The sequence below is a fragment of the Micropterus dolomieu genome, linkage group LG17 (genome assembly GCF_021292245.1).
Source record: "Micropterus dolomieu isolate WLL.071019.BEF.003 ecotype Adirondacks linkage group LG17, ASM2129224v1, whole genome shotgun sequence".
In the NCBI taxonomy this organism is placed as follows: Eukaryota; Metazoa; Chordata; class Actinopteri; order Centrarchiformes; family Centrarchidae; genus Micropterus; species Micropterus dolomieu.
In genome coordinates, this window is record NC_060166.1 from 16,035,131 (window position 1) to 16,055,208 (window position 20,078).

At 41.4% G+C, this 20,078-nt stretch overlaps 1 protein-coding gene across 3 annotated transcripts in view; it reads left to right on the forward strand.

The window, feature by feature from the left end:
• The first annotated feature begins 1,367 nt into the window (after positions 1–1,367).
• The window catches only part of lekr1 (leucine, glutamate and lysine rich 1), a 70,618-nt gene continuing 51,907 nt past the window's right edge, over positions 1,368–20,078 (forward strand). For 2 of the 3 annotated variants that reach the window (XM_046074786.1, XM_046074788.1), the window contains exons 1-2: positions 1,368–1,486; positions 4,067–4,170. In XM_046074786.1, the coding sequence (XP_045930742.1) occupies positions 1,483–1,486; positions 4,067–4,170 (108 nt within the window). In that variant the 5' untranslated portion in view covers positions 1,368–1,482. Of the gene's footprint in view, positions 1,487–2,735; positions 2,803–4,066; positions 4,171–20,078 lie in introns of all 3 variants that reach the window. The other variant, XM_046074787.1, reaches the window with a different exon arrangement.

The window sequence follows — 20,078 nt, forward strand, 5'->3', positions numbered from 1 at the left end:
ACTTGTGACCTTGCCATAGGGCTATTTGAGGATATGACTGGTTTCAGAGAGGGTAAGTGGGGGTGAGACAGAAAGGGGAGGAGGGTATACAGAGAAAGGGCTTGTCTTCCCTCTCCCCTCTTTGGCACAGTAGGGTTCGAGGTTTGATTATTGTCTCTGCCTGAGTCCAACATTTTCCCCGGAAGGTAGGCAAGACTTGAGTGGGCGAGTGCTATTTGATTCAGAGTGACTGCACGATTCATTGACGGGTCCATAAATAGCACATGCATTGCCAATGAAATCATAGCTAAGATCTTTCTCTCTGTTATTTTGGGTGACATTAGTCTAGATCAGACACATGTTTGCTTTGGTCAGCCACAGAGAAATGAGGGCAATGATATCACATAAAGGCAAAAAAAATGTATGTCTAAAGTCATTTGTAAACCAGCTATTACCATGAAACAATTGGTTCTGTAAAAGCCCCGGCAGGAATGTCTGACCATTATTTCACATTACTTCTGAGGCAATGAATTAAATGCACACAACCCAAACAGAGCGTGGAGTGTGACCCATGCATGCAAGCAGGCAGACTTCAGCTTCATGACTTCAAGGCATTGTCTGTCTGCATTTTGTACCTAATTGATTATTCATTCTTTATTTTTTTGTTTGTATTAAAGGTAAGCTCACTAAACATTCTCACATTTTTTTATAGCTAGCTTTTTTTGTGTGTGCTTCTGGGAAGCCTCTTTACATTTTGAAAACTATCCTTTTTAGACGATTTACTACACCTTATACATCAAGAATGTACAAAAATAAACGAGAGGATCAATGTCAGTTTCCTTTTCCTGTATAATCTTAATGACTTGCCTCATCCAATAACTCTGTTGTTGCATGTCATATAGCCACAGGAATATCACTGGCCTATTCATGTCAATCAGGGCCCTTCCTGCCATCTGAAGCCTCCAGCCAAAGCATAAAATTGAAGTGACGGGCATTACCAAGTGAAGCTTCCATCCCCTGAGACTGAAGGTGGGTGGTTGTGGTAAGGGTTCACTTACTCAAGAGGTTAAAATGAGAAGTTTCCACAATAATGGTGAACGAAAACGGGAAAAAAATAAAGATGGTCCAGGGTTAAGGTGACCTTGTTAGGTAATACTTTGGCATTTTTTCCTCAGACTCCTTTCCTCCTCAAACAGGATATATTTTTCTATTTGCTATAACAAGTGAATTGAATAAGTTACCCTGTTTCGCGTGCGGTTGTTTGTGGATGTGTTATATGTTTTTAAATCACCTTTATTTTGATAGGAGACCAACTTCCGGTGCGAACGCTCACAGGACATGCTATACTGCGTGGCTACGTGACATGGCTGCGTCGTAGCCATGGTAACAGCCAGTTAGTAAGGCTCATGCCAGGAGAAAGTCAGTGAACATTTTTACTTACAACATTACATACTTAGTATTTTATGAGTTCTTTCAACTTCATTCCGAAGGAGACAGTTGACCATGGGTATGTAAAGGTTTGATCTGTTTCTCTAAGTCAAATCAGAAAGCTTAATTCTCGGTATGACTGTAGAGGTAAAAGCTATGTGAGGCGAGTGACCGCACTGATTACAGGGTTAACTTGCTTCTCATCAAATACACGATGTCCTACAGAAATGCAGAGTTCAGAATAGATGTTTACTAACTTATGCTTCTAAACCCAATAACGTTACTGCATTTCTAGTAAGCTCATCTATGAATTTACAATGTGTCATGATACCTAACGTTAAGTTACAGGCCTTCAAACCATCCTTAATTAAAATTTGTTATGGAATTATTTCATATGACCCAACGTCTGCATGTTTGAACTGTAACTCATGATTTCAACAAACACATGCAAACATATGCTTTGATTGTGTCTGTGAACAATTTTCTGACTAGTACCTATACTGCACTTTTTGTCAAGAAAGAGGCCCACTATAACAAAACATAATGCTACTCAACTACTTAAACAAAAAAATTTCTTGTGGATCAATAAAATCTAATTATTTGCAATCCATCTGCTTCCATCTGGACTGGTTAGGGACCTTTCTTCATCTTAGGTCCTCCATTCCCTTGTAACCAAATGCTTTTTGCCCCTCAGTACTTGCATTTGTGATCGTGCCCTCGTGAGTTTACATGTTCGTGTATGTTTCCTCTCATGAGTCAGGCATGCGTCCATGCAGAATAGATGAGTTTATGAACAGCTTGCCTCTCTCACATTAGACTGATTAATAGTTCAATCAGGGCTAAAACGGAAAAAAATGTCATGGGGGAACAGTTGTCATGCAAAATCAGCCCTTTATATCAGCGTCCATCTAAAAGGATAGGCCTGCTTAATGCTGTCACAGGGCGTTACTAATTTATCTGTGTTTCGTGAGCCAGCAATTGAGGATCTGTGCTGTGTTTTAAATGCAGAGCCTAGAGACAGTAGGGGGGCAATCAGGCTATTAGCGTGCATGAACATGAAGCCTGCTCTTTGATTGGAGAGGGTTTTTGTGTCTACACTGGTGTGCTAGAGACAGAGGGATTACACATGTTTGTTTACATGCTAGTTTTAGTGTGTGTGTGTCAAGTTAACCCTGCCAGTCTTTGCATGCATTGATGGCTGTGTGCCTGTCTGTGCGCATTGTGCTTGTGGCTACATCCTTGTGTGTGTTTTTTATTTACAGTCTATGGTTTTGCTGTAAATTTTTCTGTGTGTCCTCTCATTCTGTTACCCTCCGATGGTCTGCAAGGGCATTTAATGTCTGGCATGCAGCCGTGTACAGGGGACCATCTGATAGGAGTGACCTCTGGCCCCAGGTTAGTCAGAGGAATTTAATCTTAGGTCAAGTGTTGAGTTGGCGTGATGCTTTCCACGCACTAATGGTGAGCTGATAGATAAATGCCCTGAAAGCATGCACTCACAGATAGATGGGCAGAGGCTGGGTTAGGCTTACATCACTGTTCTCCTCGCACGACCTTCTGCACCAATGGCCATGTTACTGACTGTTCCTCAGTGGCCACTATTACGATACAGAGGAAAGCTAGATTTACCTTGATTTGCAGCAACTAAAAAAAAAGCACAGAGTACATAAATAATTTGTTTGTTGACCCATTTGAACACAATTAAACTACCACCTTCATCATTATGGTATTTTGTGGATAGTTTCCACACTTGAAGTTGAATCACTTGAATCAGTCCTTGTTAAACCTTGTGTTGGCGTGCAGTGGAGGACAAGCTCATGTATGGCTGTGAAGTCAAAGTACTTTCAGCTGTGAAATACCATAATCTACAGTCTATAAGCTTAATGCCATAAGCTTGACTGATTAATCTATTGAATAGAGTGTACCGCAAATGGGTTTAATATGGTGGACACCATGCTAAGGGATTTACCCTTACATTAACCTCAGAGGCTAAGTGCTAGTCATCACTTTAAAAGTACAACCACACTTTTATCCTGAAACGAGTACTCAGTTTTCCTGGGTAATATTGTCTCTTAGTGTCTTAGGATGGTTGTGGAAATACTTTGATTTCAGTTTTATTTTTAGAGTGATTAGTAGGCATGTATTTCTTTTTACACGCACACATTTTTTTTCTGGAAGCTGTCTACTGTTGGCTAGTGAGTTTGAATCTGAAGGGGGTGGATGTTATACAAGCATGTGGAAGTTAAAGACAGAGAAAACAGAAAACACAGAGGCACAGAACTCATCTGTCAAGAAACAATGTGTTCAATATTTTGCATTACTCTCTTAAATATATCGGCTATATGACCAGCAAAATGAACCAACCATATCTACCCTTTTGATAATTAATGAATTATTTATAATGCAAAAAATGCCAAACAGGCACTTGTTCCATATCTTCAAATGTAAGAAGTTGTGGCTTTTCTGTGTTTAATATCATTGGAAATTGATTGTTTAGTGCTGTTGGTCAAAGAAAGCAATCTGACAACGTCTCCCAGGCTTTGGGGAATTGTGATGGACATTTTTCTTTTACTGTTTTCTAACTGATTCCATTCATTAACACCCATAACACACACTGTATACCATATACAATATAGCTTAGTCTTCTGCTTGTTTCCAGGAGACAAGGAGAGGTTGACGGAGGTGGAGCAGGAGGAGGAGAAGGAAATGAAGATGAGTCTTCACTGTGCTCCGATCTACCCACTGCCTGAAGAAATAAAAAAGGTAGGCATTCAGAAATCATTTTCCTTTACACCCCTGGCTTGGCAGATACTTTGCTGATTTTTTATTTGAAGTTATATCGGAACACTAAGACTCCCCTCTCGGAGAACCTAATATGAAATAATTTATTGCACAGATATGCATTCAGTTTGGGACCATACCGTACATGTTACATTTCAAAGCAGCATGTTAATGAAAGACCATATTGACACAACATATGTTGTTAACAAATGTGATTTTTTTTTTTTTTACAACCCAGAAATACAATTGTGTTAAAAACATATTTGTTACATTCTGATGAGTGTTTCAACTCTGCTCTCTCTCCATATGCTGCAGTAATCCATATAATTTGAATAAGAAATGAGACAGTGTCTCCTCTTTTAGTCTTCCATCTGTTTTAAGAACGCACACAAGACAGAACATGGCAATGATGGCATGTTGCTTTATATCCTTGTCAGTGTCAGGTGGCACATATTCGCATATGATATGCCATATGGTATGAATATGAATTAACAGGGAATATCTCCTGATTTTCCCTTTTATACAGGAAGCGCATAGTGTATCTACTACAAGTTATTGTAGTAACATTCAGTGCATTCTCTGTCTGTCAAGGAAATTATTATCTCCTTTTTTTTTTTTTATTATTAACTCTAATTTTTATGCTGATGCTAAAACATTTTTTCACAGTACACCATGCATTTTGAAAAAAATGTTATACACCCTTACATAAAAAAATGTATGGAGTGCATACAAAGCAAAGCAATTAGAGAAAATGTATTTTTTTTCAGTGTGTATAACCAGTAGTTTTACTTCATGTCCTGACTGTCAAAAAACACGGAGAAAGAGCTTATTCTGCTGTGTTCTCAAGTTAATTAATTTCTCATGCCTGTGGGAGACCCAGCCAACTTGGCCTCATATTCACATACAATAGTAACCTTTGTATAAATCACCACAATCTTCCACAGTAGAATTGCAGACCGAACAGAGAAGCTGGAAACATCTGTGACTGCTTTATCTATAGCTCTCCAAAAGGCTACATAGACAATAATGTTCGGTCATGTACAAGTTTTTTAGGGGTAGGCCATGTGGCCATGAAATAACAACAACAACAACAACAACAATAATAATAATAAAGCTTTTATATTAATGTATATTAAAAACTACATGGCAGAAGGGAGTTACAAACTCAATTTGACTCTACAACCTGTTGTATTGTGGTCACAGGTGTGGCCGTGGCTGAGGAGGCGGACAGCTGAGTTTATGATACTGAAAGGTATTTTTGCAATAATAATATGATTAAAACTCCCTAAACTGCAATGCAACACATTTTTATTCATCAATCAATGTAGCCTGGGCTATGTCTAACAGACCCTGATGCGACTTGTCTTGTGACCACTTTAGTGACTAGATGATGGGGTATGTAGTCTTTTCTGTGGGATGTAGCGCCCCTGCCCAAAGTCACTCCATTTTTGGAACTAATACTTCCACGGTGGAGCCAACAACAATCTCATGTTCAGCTTAAGCAATGTGTGTTGCTGCTGCGTGGTCATTATGTAAATAAGTCATAACATTGCAAAATTGTTAATATCATAACATGACACATTTGTCAGATTCAAATGTATCATTTCAAACCCCTACTGTTGGCTGTTTGGTTTACAACGTGTCTGTAGCGATGTTGTGTTCCCAGCCCTCTGGGTTATCAGTACAGTGTTATCATAACCACTGGAAACATGTAAAAATAAGACTCCATTTGCTTTAAACTGGCATTATCCTTTAAATTGTTAGGGACTTACAGATTGTGATCAGTTGTGCGAAGCATGGCATAGAGCAGCAGCTACATAGTAAGATTACTCAATGGATCTATGAGGCTGCTCTCTATCTCTCTGCTCTGCCCTCTCTTCTTGTCCCTCTCAGTTCCTCTGTCTGTTGCTCTCTAGTAATTTCTGGAATTTCTCATTGAGGCCGGTAGATGGCTGTGAACAACATACCCCCTGGTATTATGTGAGGGTGGCCTTTCCATGCCCATGTACAGACACAGCCTCCTCTGAGAGTCTCCTACAAACAAACCAATAATGCGTGCACAGTGCCCACACACACACACACACACACACACACACACACACACGCAGTCTATTCTCCTATCCATCCATTAGTTCATCTGTCTTTCTGCCTGCTGCGCCATGGCCAACAGACACAAATGGGAATCCATTTTATTTATTGATTTCTGTGGTGGCCATCCATCTCTCCCAAGTGTGTGTGTGTGTGTGTGCGCATCTGTTTCAGTGCTTCTGTTTATGATTTGTCACAAGGGCCATGTGATAACCAGACACAGAGCAAAGGAAAGAGAGAAAGAGAGACAATAACAAAGAATGAGCGAGAGAGGGAGAGACTGACATTTTGATCATAGCCCATCCATCTGGTTCAATTTCAGGATCTACCTTCCTCCCTCCTCCTTTTCCTCCCTCTGTCATCCACTCAGATTCCAATAGGTCCATAAAATAGAGGATGTTCTGGGCTTAGCCCCCCACTGAGTACACTTCAGCACCATTTATTGGAGGAGGCTTAGGTGGTTGGGGGCGAGCGGAGAACAAAAAACAACAGAGGCAGTGTGCGTTGCAAGTGCAAAGCTGTGGGCAGCACCATGTGTACTAGTCGGCGTGGGAGGCAAAGAGGAGGTGGTGTACTAAGAGGCCCATTTAAGTGCTGTTAATCCTGGTGTGCTGGGAGAGGGCTGGCACCAAGGTTTAATGGTGGGCTGCAGAGAAGGATAGTGCTGTGGTTACACACACACCATGCCTCCCACCCACACACCCGGGCACGGAGACACACATACTTGCAAGGAACCTTCATGCCGACAGTATGTTTACTGTGTGTATACACTCACGGGGATGCAGCTCAAATACAGCTACAGTTATACACGTGAAAAAACAACATTACAAAACAGTAAAGTAAACAATGTTAGACAGGGCGTGACACTACCACCTACCAACATGGCTTTCCTTTTCATGGGGTTTTTCTCCCACAAACCTGAATCTGTGTTGGACATACATCATCTGGTCTGGGAGCCTGCTGGGACATTAATAAATAGCATTAAGCCAGTACAGATAATTAGTAACGTGACATCTGCATTGATTAGTTTGAACAGTGACATCCTTGTGTTGTGCATTTTCTCTTTGAACTTTTTCAAAATATGCATGAAATACATCTCTTTACCAACAATTCATGCTGTTCTTATATGAGCGCACATTTTTTCCACTGTCCTCCTACTACCTACTGACCTAATGAGTTTTGTGAGGTTCATGGGAGAGTAGGAAATGGTTTTATTCTTTTTGTCTTTTTTTTTTGCAAGGGAACTTAAAATAATCTATGCAGTATTGCATGTTATTTTAAATATGCAGAGAATGCAAGCTGCTTTTCAGTTTTACCCAGTACCATGTGAATACAGTCACACTTCCCCATAGTCCCTTTCTTTGTCTTTCTCAAGGGTACATTAGCACTTATTATTCAGGGACCAGAGTTGGCCTTGGAACTAAAAATTAAACCTCAAACCTGCTTCTCTAAGTCAAGCTAAAAATAGCACGGCATTAAAGAAGACAAGGGACTGTGTTGGCATGTTGCTGGTCCAGGAAGTCCAGTTTGATTAAAAATCAATTAATTTGAAGGTTTATCAGATGCTAAAACACTGCCCAGAAGTTGATAACACTGAGAGACAGGATTTTAATACTCTGCAAAGTTATCATGTGAGCAATCATGTCATGTTCTGCTTTGACGATCAGGACGTGAAAAGTAGAGCATGCTGTTCATGTTACAAAGCAGTCTACCTGGATATTGTGCTTACACTTATTTGATTGGCCAACACAGTGCACTTTCTGGATGATGTTGCATTGCAGTGCTGAAAAAATTAAGCCAGATTTATCTTTGTCGCTGGACTTTTGTGGGAGCCCTCTGCGTCAGGACTATGCTAATGCAGTGACAGCTCTATTGTCGATCTGAACACAGCTTTAAGCATTTGTCTATTGCCACCACCAAACTCAAAACAAAGCGGTTTCACTCTTTTCCTTATTTGTTAGTAGTCAAAAAGACACTTTAACTTAAAAGATGTGTTCCCTCTTCTCTAGCACAGTGCTCTAAATGCAGCTGAAGGATGAGTTGTATGCAGCTGAGTACCTCTTGTCCTCCATGAGGTACTGATACTACCTGTTCACTTGTCAAGTGTCACAGTCTGCGAGTTGCTCAAACACACAGTGTAACAGGACAAGACGTTCACCTCCAGGAGAGAGGGAAGCACGGGGAGAAAGAGACAGAGAGCAGAAGCAAGAAAAACAAGGAGATGAAAGACAGAGATACGAGGGACAATACTCCATGTTAACTTCTCAATTGTTGTGGTCTGTGAAGAGCTCCCGAACACAGGACAAGACGTTCACTTTAGAGCACGAGTGGGAGGCAGAGAGAGAGAGAATAAGGTGTCTGTGCAAAAGAGATAAGTGAAAGATATTCTGTTTTGTTTTCTTCAGAGAGAGAATAAACAAAGAGAATAAGACCAGAAAAACCAAAACTGAAGACACTTTCTGACACACACATACATGAGACACACATGCAAGCACATACACATGCTATTTAAATTTGTGTTTCCTAAACATTGGCACTGTGTTTACCTGCAACCCTCCATCCATATAAGTACACACACACACACACACACTGCATGCCATGGCATGCACTCACTACCTGTATGACTCTGGTTTCGTTTATAGTTGAGGAGATGCTGAGTTTTGTTAGCCAGTGCATTCAGTCAGGTTTGTCTCCTGTCCGTGTACACACACACACAAACAACACACCACACACACACGAACACACACACACGTAATAGGATATAGATTCATTAAAACATTTAATAATTATTTTAATCATTTATTTAATAATTAGATTGTACAAGAAATGTGGATCAGACAGTACTATCCCCTTTGCTGCGAACACTTTATAGTAAATGCAACAAGAGTGATTTGCTCCAGTTTGTGGAGTTTCACTTTTACGTCTTTCCTAGGTCAGACACGCCATCACATCGTACTTGTGTAATACTGTAAAGCTAACAGTCACAGCTCCATATGTAGGAGGTGTACAGATACAGGCCTGCTGATCAGCCATGAGTCCATGCTGTGGCCACACTGCCCTCTGTATGTTGATAGGACAGGTACAAAAGGGACTAGGCCTCATTCATCATTATTACATGTTGGAAGTTTGAGTTTTGTTCCCTGTAAATAAAACATGCAAATAAAACTGTAAAAAAAACATTTATTTTTTTAACTTTTAAACTGCTTGCTGATCCTCTATGTGTTATCATTCTTTTTCAATGACGTAATAAAATCTACATGTTTCAAGCTGCGTATCAGAATGTCTGAACCAAACTTCATGTGGTGATTGTAACGGTAAAACTGGTAAGGGTAGGGGTGGGCATGTATTGGTGATTTTTAAGATCAGATTATAGGGGCCAGGCAATGCATTATGTCATTGGGGGGCCCTTAATAGTGTAGTTCAAACTTAAGCCACATCCACAGTGGTTTATATGACATGAATTTCATCTTCAAATTAAAATGGACAGAAGCCCACCTTATGACCTGTGCGTGTGTGTGTGTGTGTACACACTTTTGCATTACCTCTGCCTCTCTGATTCACTGTTTTATCATCCTGTAAAGTGCCTTTAGCTGCACTTGTATTGAATGGTGCTCGCACATCTGACAGGAACAAATTAAATAAACTGATTAAGAAGGCGAGCTTGATTATTTGCATCATGCAGGACTATGGTGAGCAGGTGGCAGAGGTAAGGATCCAGAGAAAATCCACAGTGGTTCATTATCATGAACAATGATTCACACCCACTTCATGCCTTAGAGGTGTTTCGGAAGAGCACCTTCAGTGGTAGGGTGATCCCAGACAAGACAGAACGACATCAAGTCTTTCCTACCTGCCGTCATTAGGCTCTTAAATAGGGAATAACTGAGGAATTCATTGTACCCTGATATTTTCGAAATAGTATGATAAGATACTTGTCCTTAGTGCAATAACTTTTTTTTGTGATTTGGGCTTCTTTTATTCGGTACAGATATTATTTTTGTATTGGTATTTATTTTTATCTATGGGTTTAGGACTCCAGTAAATTCTAGTTTCTTTGTCTTACTGTTCACTTAACAAATTATTTTATCTATTTAGTTTTAGACGTTTTTATCAAATCGACTATATGGATTGAGCTGTCTATGTGTGAGGACTGAATGAGGTTGCTGCTACTGTAACAGATTTTAATTTCCTGTGAAGGATCAAATAAAGTATCTATCTATCTATACAAATATACTTCAGTCATTCTCCACTCAGTGAAACAGTTCCTTTCAATAGAAAACGTTTAATCTCTTCTTCTAAGAACAAATCGATATTGCAGTGGCAGAATGGCAGCAGAGTATAGAAAGCTGAAATGTCTATATATAGTCTGCAGTCTACTCTATACAGAAGTACAGTGTGTTCTTTTGGACACATCGCAGGAGACTCAGTGGATGAAGTTACAACACTGAAACACTCGCTGGAGAGCTCTTTCTTTTTCTTCTACTAAAATCGAAGTCCTGACTGGCCTCTGTCGTGTCTTTCTGTGTCTCTGATTGTTGACAGTCCAAGTTTCGAGGGCTCTCAACTGCACTTTCTCTCTTTCTTCCTCCTTCCCTCCCTCCATCCATTTTTAATGTAAGCATTGCAAAGTCTTCTAGAGGAAAAGACGAGATGTCCCAGTGCGCTACACTGTGCTACACATCTCTCCTTTTCTCTTCTTTCTCTGTCTGTCTCGCTTTCTTTCTCTCTCATTCCCTCGGTTCTCCTTTCCTTGAATAATGGATATTTTTAAACCAGACCCACTCATCCCCTTTTTTTGACTTGATCCTTCCCCTCAATAAGACCCCAGTAAATCGCTAGATAATGGTAGCACATGTGTTGTCTGTTCACTCTAACCAGTGTATCTCAGACTTGCTCCCTTCCATCTCCTCCCTCTTCATCGTCTTCTTCATCTTTCCTGTGCTTTTGCAGTTGTTTTTTGTTTTTAAATCTGGGTGGGAAAGAGCGATTAAGAGAGAGAGAGAGAAAGAGAGAGGGCGAGGTTTTTTTATCAGCTGAATGCTGATCTGCAGTAATGACTGAGAGACAGCGGGGGGGATTATTGTGCAATATTGTCACGGATGCTGTCTGGAGCCTGGAAACACAAAGTGACAATATTGAATGTAAATCCGCGGGTCATTACAAGGTCACTGTCGCTTTTATGAAGCAGTTGCCATGCCAGACATACTGTGGCAGTTGTTTTTTGAAGGATACACATTAAAAGTGTTCAAACAGTAAAATACAAAAATACATGCAGTTATCCATGTTGTTGTTTGGTGAAACTGCCCTCATCCCGTTAATGTCATGTCAAGATACCTCAGGTTACAACTGAGTTTTCCACAGTCTCACAGAAGACAGAAATTCAATGTCAAAAGAGCAGGAATTTGATCACTGATGGTTGTCTGAATGGACCATTATCCATGAAACTCACAAAGATGTTTTGTGTTTTTCAGCGCAAGGTGCAAATATCTCTTTTTTGAAGATAGGAAAATCTTGCTCTGTCACATTCACTGCCACTTTTACTATCATTTCATTTACCGCTATCATTTCTTACTATCATGGTGACTGCTTTCACTACCTATTACCACATATTCAAAGCTGAATACAACCAGTCCTGGCATGTTTTATGGGTGCTGTTGAAAGTCATTCTAGGAATCCTCAATAACTGAGGTAAAATTTGAGGTAAAGTGGAGGTGCAAGAGGAGTTTCTTGTAAACATTAAAGGGACTTTAGCGTGATGCCTTGCTCAAAAGAGCCCCTTTGGTGAGGTAAAGATTTAGTTATTTGTACAGTCAAACTGAATTACATCTTCTTTGTTTCACTGATTCATAAATATCTGAAGCTTCTTTGCATAATGTACTTAGAGTCACAGAGTTAAACACTGCAGGCGATGGCACTTGTTTGCTCTTGCTCAGGAGTGTTAAATGAGGTTGCACTTCGCTTTGCTCCACTGACTGAATGTCATCAAGTCAGACAGAATGTCATTCCACCTGGTTTAAACTCATGGGTTCATTGACAAAACTGCAACGGAAAAGAGAACATGCCCAGATAAACAGGCAGGCGGACACGTGCACACACAAATTTCAGCCAGTGTTACCTCCTCTGGCCTCTCTTGGCTTATTGTGCCGTGCCATGTCGTGCCAAGCCGTGTGTTGTGATGCGTGGTCTGGTGGGGCTAACGGAAGCACATGTGTTGTCTGCTAACTCTGATTAATGTAACAGACTATACTCCCCCTTCTCTCTCTGGCTGCCCTGCTGTCCTGCCTTCACCTCTTTTGCCTGCACTCAGTCTGTGTTTCAAACCTGGTTGCTGAGAAAGAGAGTGAGGCATTAAATTGTAATGGAGTGCTTCTCTTGATTTGATTGTAGAGTATAGTGTATTGGAGTATATAAAGTAAGCATAGCTAACTTTAAGAAAATACATTAAGACAAGTAGACTGATTGGCTGACTCCAAATGGACACAGCCAGTCTTCTGCCTACTGCCTGCACCTACGGGCTAGTTGTTTGCTGTTTGTGTGTGCCGTGCCGTGCCGTGCCGTGCCGTGCCATGCCTCGTCCTGCGTTTGTGATGTGATGCGTGGCCAAGTGCCGGTCGAGGAAGCCATAGGTGATTTTTTCCCTGCCACTGCCCTTTTCCTGCTTTCACGCAAAGAAGCAAGCGAGGTAGGCAGCCAGGCACATGGGGAAGGGAAGGCAAGGAAAGGGAAGATATGCAAACGGGAGGACAGCCAGTCAGCCGACAAACATGCAACCCTGGATTATACCCCCCTCTAAGCCCTCATTTTGTTATGGTCCCTAATTTTTTCTACTTCCCCCATGGTTCAACACATGGTTTGAACCCCTCCTTCCTGCACTTTGTCTGCTCGGCTGACTTTGTCCTTACTAACTGATCATCTCAACCTTTGCTGTCTGCATATGCACATCTGTGTACATGTGTGTGTGAGTGATTGACTGTGGATTCTTCTTCCACAACCCAGACACTGGACATCTCACACTACAGTACAGTATGCCCCTGATCTGTCTGCCCCCTCCCTTTCTCTCCTCTGTCCTACTCGCATGCCTCTGCCTACTCTCTTGCACTTCCATCTATCCCTTGTGACCGCTGCTACCCCTCCCTTTTCCCTCCTACACACACACACACACACACATACACGCCCAGATAAACAGACATAGAAACATATTCATTCACACAGACACGCACATTGTGCCATGGTCAAGGAGCTAACACATACGCACATATATTCACACACATTCCCACATCTACTATCGTGCACTTGCTCATAAACACACACACACACACACACGCGCGCACACACACTTGTCATGTGATGTGTGGTGCGCCATGGGGTCCAGATGAGTGGAATCTCGGTGTTGGCTCTCGCTACACTGAGCACCACAGGGGGTCTTTATCATCGCAAAAATCAACAAAGCCACAGTCACGAAGCACCGTCTTGATCACACACACAAACTAGAGCACATGCATACATACACAACCACGTGCGCACATGCGCCCAGGCATATTCACACACACACATGACAACACACACACAAAAAAAGCAAACAAACAAAAGCGCTCCCACACGCATGCAAAGTGACAAAGCTCCCACAAACATTCTCGTTTTGACACGCAACGACAAGAGCACAGCTGGACAATGGTGTCTGTGGGACAGACACACACTCTACAAGCTCTCACGCACTGTCACACAGTCCAAAAAAGAAAATAATTTAGGACAATTAGGGGAAAAAACATGGATAAGACCCTTAACTACTTAATCCGTTCTTAAATGCTTGCGTGATCTATCGTGTCTGTGATTCCAGAGAGAAGCGGGGTGAAGTCCCAGCTAAGCAGACAGAAAGGAGAAAGCATTAATTCTTTTGAAAGAGAGAGAAAGAGTTTAGAAGGATCCAGGTATGATGCGAGGCAGCGCTCCTGCCTTTGTTTTTTCCTTTCTAAATCCACCACCCTTCATCATATCACTTGATTAGACCTAATCCTAATGCCTCTAATCCTCCAGGCACCCAAAAAAAAAAACCCAGCCAGAGTGCCTTGTACAGCTCCATGACATCTCTAAACAGATTTCAGTTGTGCCTCTATAAAGTATTTCTGTGATTGTTTGTGAGTGTGAGTTGTAGTTTTTCTAGTCTCCCTACTTTCCAAAATTACACAAGGGTATTCAGGTTTTTCAAGTGCTGAGGATTAGGGAAGATAAATAGTTTAGTCAGTCTGTTTGTGAAGATCTGTTGGGACCTGCTGACTACAATACTCTGCCACTATGTTTGCCTGCTTTGTATAGCTTACATGCTTTCCCTTCATTAAAAGCCTTGACCTTCTGCTTATCTGATTTCTGTGTGTTTGCGTGTGTGTCTCTCTCTCTCTATATATTTATATATGTATATACAGAAGCCAAATATATGTTTGAGATAATTTAGAAATCCACAAACACTGGAAAAGTAGTAGTAACACAAAGGAAAAAAGGAGAGGAGGACCTGTTATATGCAGAAAAGTGAGAAAATTGAATCTGCGTACAGAACAAAAACACACAGTCTTAAACTTTAAGTGGCTGTATTTGTGTGCCTGTGCTCATAATATAGCTATTCTAGCTTCTCTGAAGAAGTTCAAAACATTCTACAAACGTGTTAGGTGTCACATGGGTTCATTTGTAATTCATTTGGCTGTGGAAACTGATTCAATACTGTGTGTTGTTTTGTGTGGCCATTGAAATACAGGAACATACTACAGTGTGCGTGCACAGTGCTTGTGTGTGTAAATGGTTGCATACCTGTTCGGTATCATGGAATGCATATGGACAGGGGTGGTATACTGTGCATACGTGTGTGTGAGTGAGTGTGTGTGTGTGTAACATGAAAAGTCCGTGTACGTGACAGCGACCCTATTCTGGTGTTGTGATGAGCCAGATGGGTCACGACAGCTGTAGCTGAGGAGAGAAGGGAGAGGAGCAGGAAGACGGGGGGGGGCAGTTGTTTAGGAAGGAGGAGGAGGAGGAGGAAGGAGAAAAGGACAAAGAGGAGGAAAAAGGATGCAAGGAGGAGATAGAAGATAAAGGAAAGATGAAGGAGGAGTGGAGAGGTGGGGTGAACACAGCAGAAGAGAAGTTGTCAAATTTGATGTTTTTATGTTTCTTGTATGCATAGTGGTCCATCTCCACCCTCAGCACAGGAGACAAGGAGCACACAGGACATTTGGACACACACACACGCAGACAGTCCGGGAGTTAAAAAGGCACATCAATTAATTATGTTTCTTATCCTGGCAAGACACCAACCACCCACAGAACGCCCTTACCCTGTTGCCCCCACCTGCACCACTATACCCCTCCTAAATGTTTCAGGCTAGAGGTAATAGCCCCATGTTTAATTGATGGCGCACGGAGGCATTGTGGTGATAACATGGACTGTGGAGGGGGTCCAAGTCAGTAAACACAGACACAAACTCACACACACACAGCAGTCCTAGTACCCGTTAGGTGTCAACAAATGCTGGAGGTTCAGTTACAGTAAAAGAGAAGAATTCAGTGTTGTGTTTATTGTATATCGCTGTGTGGTTATTGACAAAAGATAGAGACAGAGGCAAACACACTTTGCTCCTACATCACTGATGTACCCTGAGGCCTAATGCGTTTTTTGCATAGTATTTATAAGGTTTATGATAAGCTGTTTTGTATTAGATATTTATTAACTCTATATATAATAGAATAACCATTACCAGATGAATTAAAACAGTGCGGTGGGACTGAAAGAGCTGCACGTGTCTTGAAACTGAATGTTTTAAACCGCTTTTGGCAGCAGTCCAGCATGCTAATGGAGTCAATCAAGAGACAGAATGAAAGAGAGATAAGAGAGACACAAGGGGAGCCATAGAAGGGTTGTGTGTGCACTACAGGACAAAGAGGTTTAGTGTGTAGAAGAGAAGCATCAATTGGCTGCTGGCATGAAACATTTAAAGGACAACAGGACCCCTTTCCTCCTCTCCCTCATTCTGTCTCTCATTTTCTATCATTTCCTTGATTCATTCAAGCCATCCGTGTCTCTCTCTACTCGCCTCCTCCTGCTCTCAGGTATTTTTTGCAAGCAGGTATGTGCCTGTGTGTGTGTTTGTTTGTGTGTGTGTGTGTGTGTGTGTGTGTGTGTGTGAGTGGGTGTGGGTGTGTGAGCATGTGGAGGAGTTAGTTTTGTGGTTTGAGTGCTAAGTGAACGTGTCAGTGCCTAGGGCAAGGGGTCTCCCCGCAGGGACAAACTCAGTCACGGGAGCACACAGCCCACTGGTGGCGCAGACATTCTGCCCTCAGGGTATGTGTGCGTGTGTGTGTGTTAAAAGTGAACAATTGTGTGAGTTTCTGTCTCTCTGAAGATGCTTGAATTTGCCTTTGTATGTGTCTGTCTATGTCTGTGTCTTTTGTCTCTACCCGCGTACATGTTTGTGCTTGTATCTATGTGAGTTTTAATGTGTGTGTCTGTTTGTCAGTGTGTGTGTCTTTGCGTGCGTGTGTGTGTTTTTGTCTGTGCCTTTCATCTACCCCCGTGGGTGCATAATGTGCTCTTGACTGTTTGTGCAGGTTTGTATGAGTGTGAGAAAGCTTGCCTGTGTGAGTGTGTGTGTGTGTGTGTGTGTGTGTGTGTGTGTGTATGTGTGTGTCAAGCTGTAGCTGAGGCACGATTCAGCCCTCAGGTCACTTTAACATTGTGTATTGCCCCCTTGTTTTCTGTCTTCATGACTACATCACTCGCATAAAGACAACACACCCACGCTCCCACACGCACACGGACACACACACGCAAAGATAAATTTACATACATAAGCATTTTTTGTACAACCTCCACTCACAAACACAGTTACACACACACACGCACACACACACACACACACACACACACGCACTTAGTAGTTTTTGCTGTATCTATGCCTCTAGGAGCCATGAAGACATCTGCACAGTAAACACTAAAACCCCCTGAGCCCCAATCCCAAATATTGCTCACACTTGCACGCACTAACTCTCTCTGGCTCTCGCTTACTCTCTCTCTCTCACTCTCCCTCACACACACAAACTGCAAAGAAATAATATTTAAAAGCCCATATTCTCCAGAGTACATTCTGTGGCAACACAGAGCAATACATTGTCATGTTGTGGAGCTTTTTTATTACCCACGCAAATACACTTCCTCCTCTCCCCTTCTTTCTTCAATGTCCCTTTTTTCGTTTTTTTTTTCGTGCTCTGTCAGTCTCCAGACCCTCGTCAGGGCAAGTTTTCCGACACAGGGGAATCTATTGCAGTGTTTCTCGTAGAATGTTTTTCAGCGGCGGTGCTGTTGTACGTGCTGCATGTCCATAAGCATGCAACACGTGGAGTGTTCGATCCATTGTATCAAGCATTGTCTTTATTAATGTCTATAGACTTGGACAATATTGTCATTTTTAGCCATGCGGGCAGCATTAAATGGCAATGTAGTATGCCACTTTTTGTCATTTTGTATAGATGTTTATGGTTTGGGGCACCTGGTAGAGCGCGTCCTTACTATTTTCTCTACCACCATGAGGTTGGCATCAGGTTTTGAGTGAAATTTCTTCACAACTATCGAATGGATTACATTGATGTTTAATACACACATCCATGTCCCCCTTAGGAATAATTGTAATCACATTGGTGATCCCCTGACCTTTCATCTAGCGCCACCATCAGGTTAAATTGTCAGTTTGTTCAGTACTTTTGTTTATGACCAAAAACCTGCAAATCTAATGAGATTACCATCAGCATCAGCAGTACCTTGTACTTGTGCTAATAAGCAAATGTGTGCATGCTAAACTAAGATGGTAAACATGGTAAACACTACTGCTAACATAACTGCAGATCCTTAGTCTTGTTAATCTTATTAGTTAATCTTGTTGTTGGTCTTGTTAATTGCTTGCATTTGATCTAAGTGTGCACAGCCTTCTTCCTTTGAGAGCAGTGCTCTTCTTTTAGGGACAAGTGTTCTTCTGTCTGTCATGGCAAGGAGACAGACTCCTGCTGTCCTGAAGATGTGTGGCAGACATAATCGGCACCTTGACCTGACATGGAAAGCCAAGATACAAACACAGAGCAAGAAGGCACTGTGATAGGTGGGAACAGAGAGAGAAAAGTTAGATGGAGAGACTGAGAGCAAGAGAGAGAAGCTTTATCTTCTTAAATGCGTCACCTGTCAATCATTTGTCACGTCAAAAGCACTTTCAAGTGAGGCTGTGGGTCTTGTCTGCCTGTCTCGTCTACCACCCTGTCATTCCTTTAGACTTCTAGCTTACTGTAAAGAAGAAGGAAACAAGAGACAGTGGGAGGCAAGGACAGCGATTATTCAATCAAACTCATTTTTTTGTCTTTCAGGAAAAGACTTTCAGGCAGTGGCTACCATTCTTTTGATCTCTGTCCTTCAACTTGGCTGTCTTTTCGTGTTTAGGCTCTTAGCATTTGTTCTAACCTGTTTGTAGTTTTAGATCACCAAAAAAAGATCAAACAGTTGAGCTTTCAAACTTTGGATGTCATCTCATTATACATACATTATACTGTCTTTAGCTGTTATTATCTTCTTAATGTAAATGTAGTCTTATTTACATGTTTTACATCTGGAGAAGTGTATTTGTTGGTGCTGCTGGAGCTGATGGAAGTACACCTACAATAATCTGAATTTAATTTTCAGGAGCTTTTCATTTTAGTAGAAAGCTAATGAATATATAGCTTTATAGACACTTAATGTCCTGAGGCAGTGGACTCGATAGTGACCTTGGTGTAATATTACCTGTTTCCGTTTCCTCTACTCTCAGCTATTCTCTCTAATCCTCGCAAAAGGATGAGTTAAACAGTACAGTCCAATAACAAAACTCCACATACACCACCACCATCAGTCCATGGGGAATGGTCATGGGGTCATCAAAACAAACTAGTTAATTCATTTTTCAAGCATCAATGTCCACATGAATGTCTCTTTAAGAGAGGTTCTTTAAAAAGTCTAGTCCAAAATTTATGCCACTTCTGCCATTCATTTTAAAATATTTCAGTCACACTCAAAGAAGTGGATAGCCAAATGGACAAAGGGGGAACATATGACCTCTGTGCCTTGACAGCAGTAATTAAACCATCCGTTCTTATCCCTGTTGTCTTCCCAAGCATGTCAGCTTTGTTTGCAGGTTTCTTTCACCTTGTTTACATCATGTAGCAGTCTATTTGGAGCTTTCTGACATGGGAGCTGTCAACATGTCATCCAAATTTCAGCTGCTTCTCTGCCACATATCATCACAAAGATGAAAGCTCGGGGGATGTGATCTTATTCCTTATAAGCCTGAAAGAAGTGACAACATCTTGGAGAGGATTCACTGACACGCACAGAGACAGAAAGATAATTTTGGGAGATGTTTTTTTTATAGCAGACAGCAGCAAAAACAATATCTGAAGGAGGGATTATGTGTTCTTCTGCTTTCAACTGCTTTCAACTGCTGACAGATAAAAAGATGTTTTTGACATCAGCAGTTGCAACATATTTTGATCAATAATGAGGCCCGTAGTCGTCAGTCTAAATGTTTTTATAGACAGCTTTGATACATCAGTTGTAAAGGCCCCATACAATAAACCACACAAAACTGAATGTTATTTCTAGACTCATCCTCAGATTCATGCTCTGATAAAAAACAAAATACAGTTGCTACTATATTATATTTATTTATACATTGATTTATATAATAATTAACACACTTACAGGTAGTCATGCAAACACAGGTTTCGTACCATTTGCTTATATA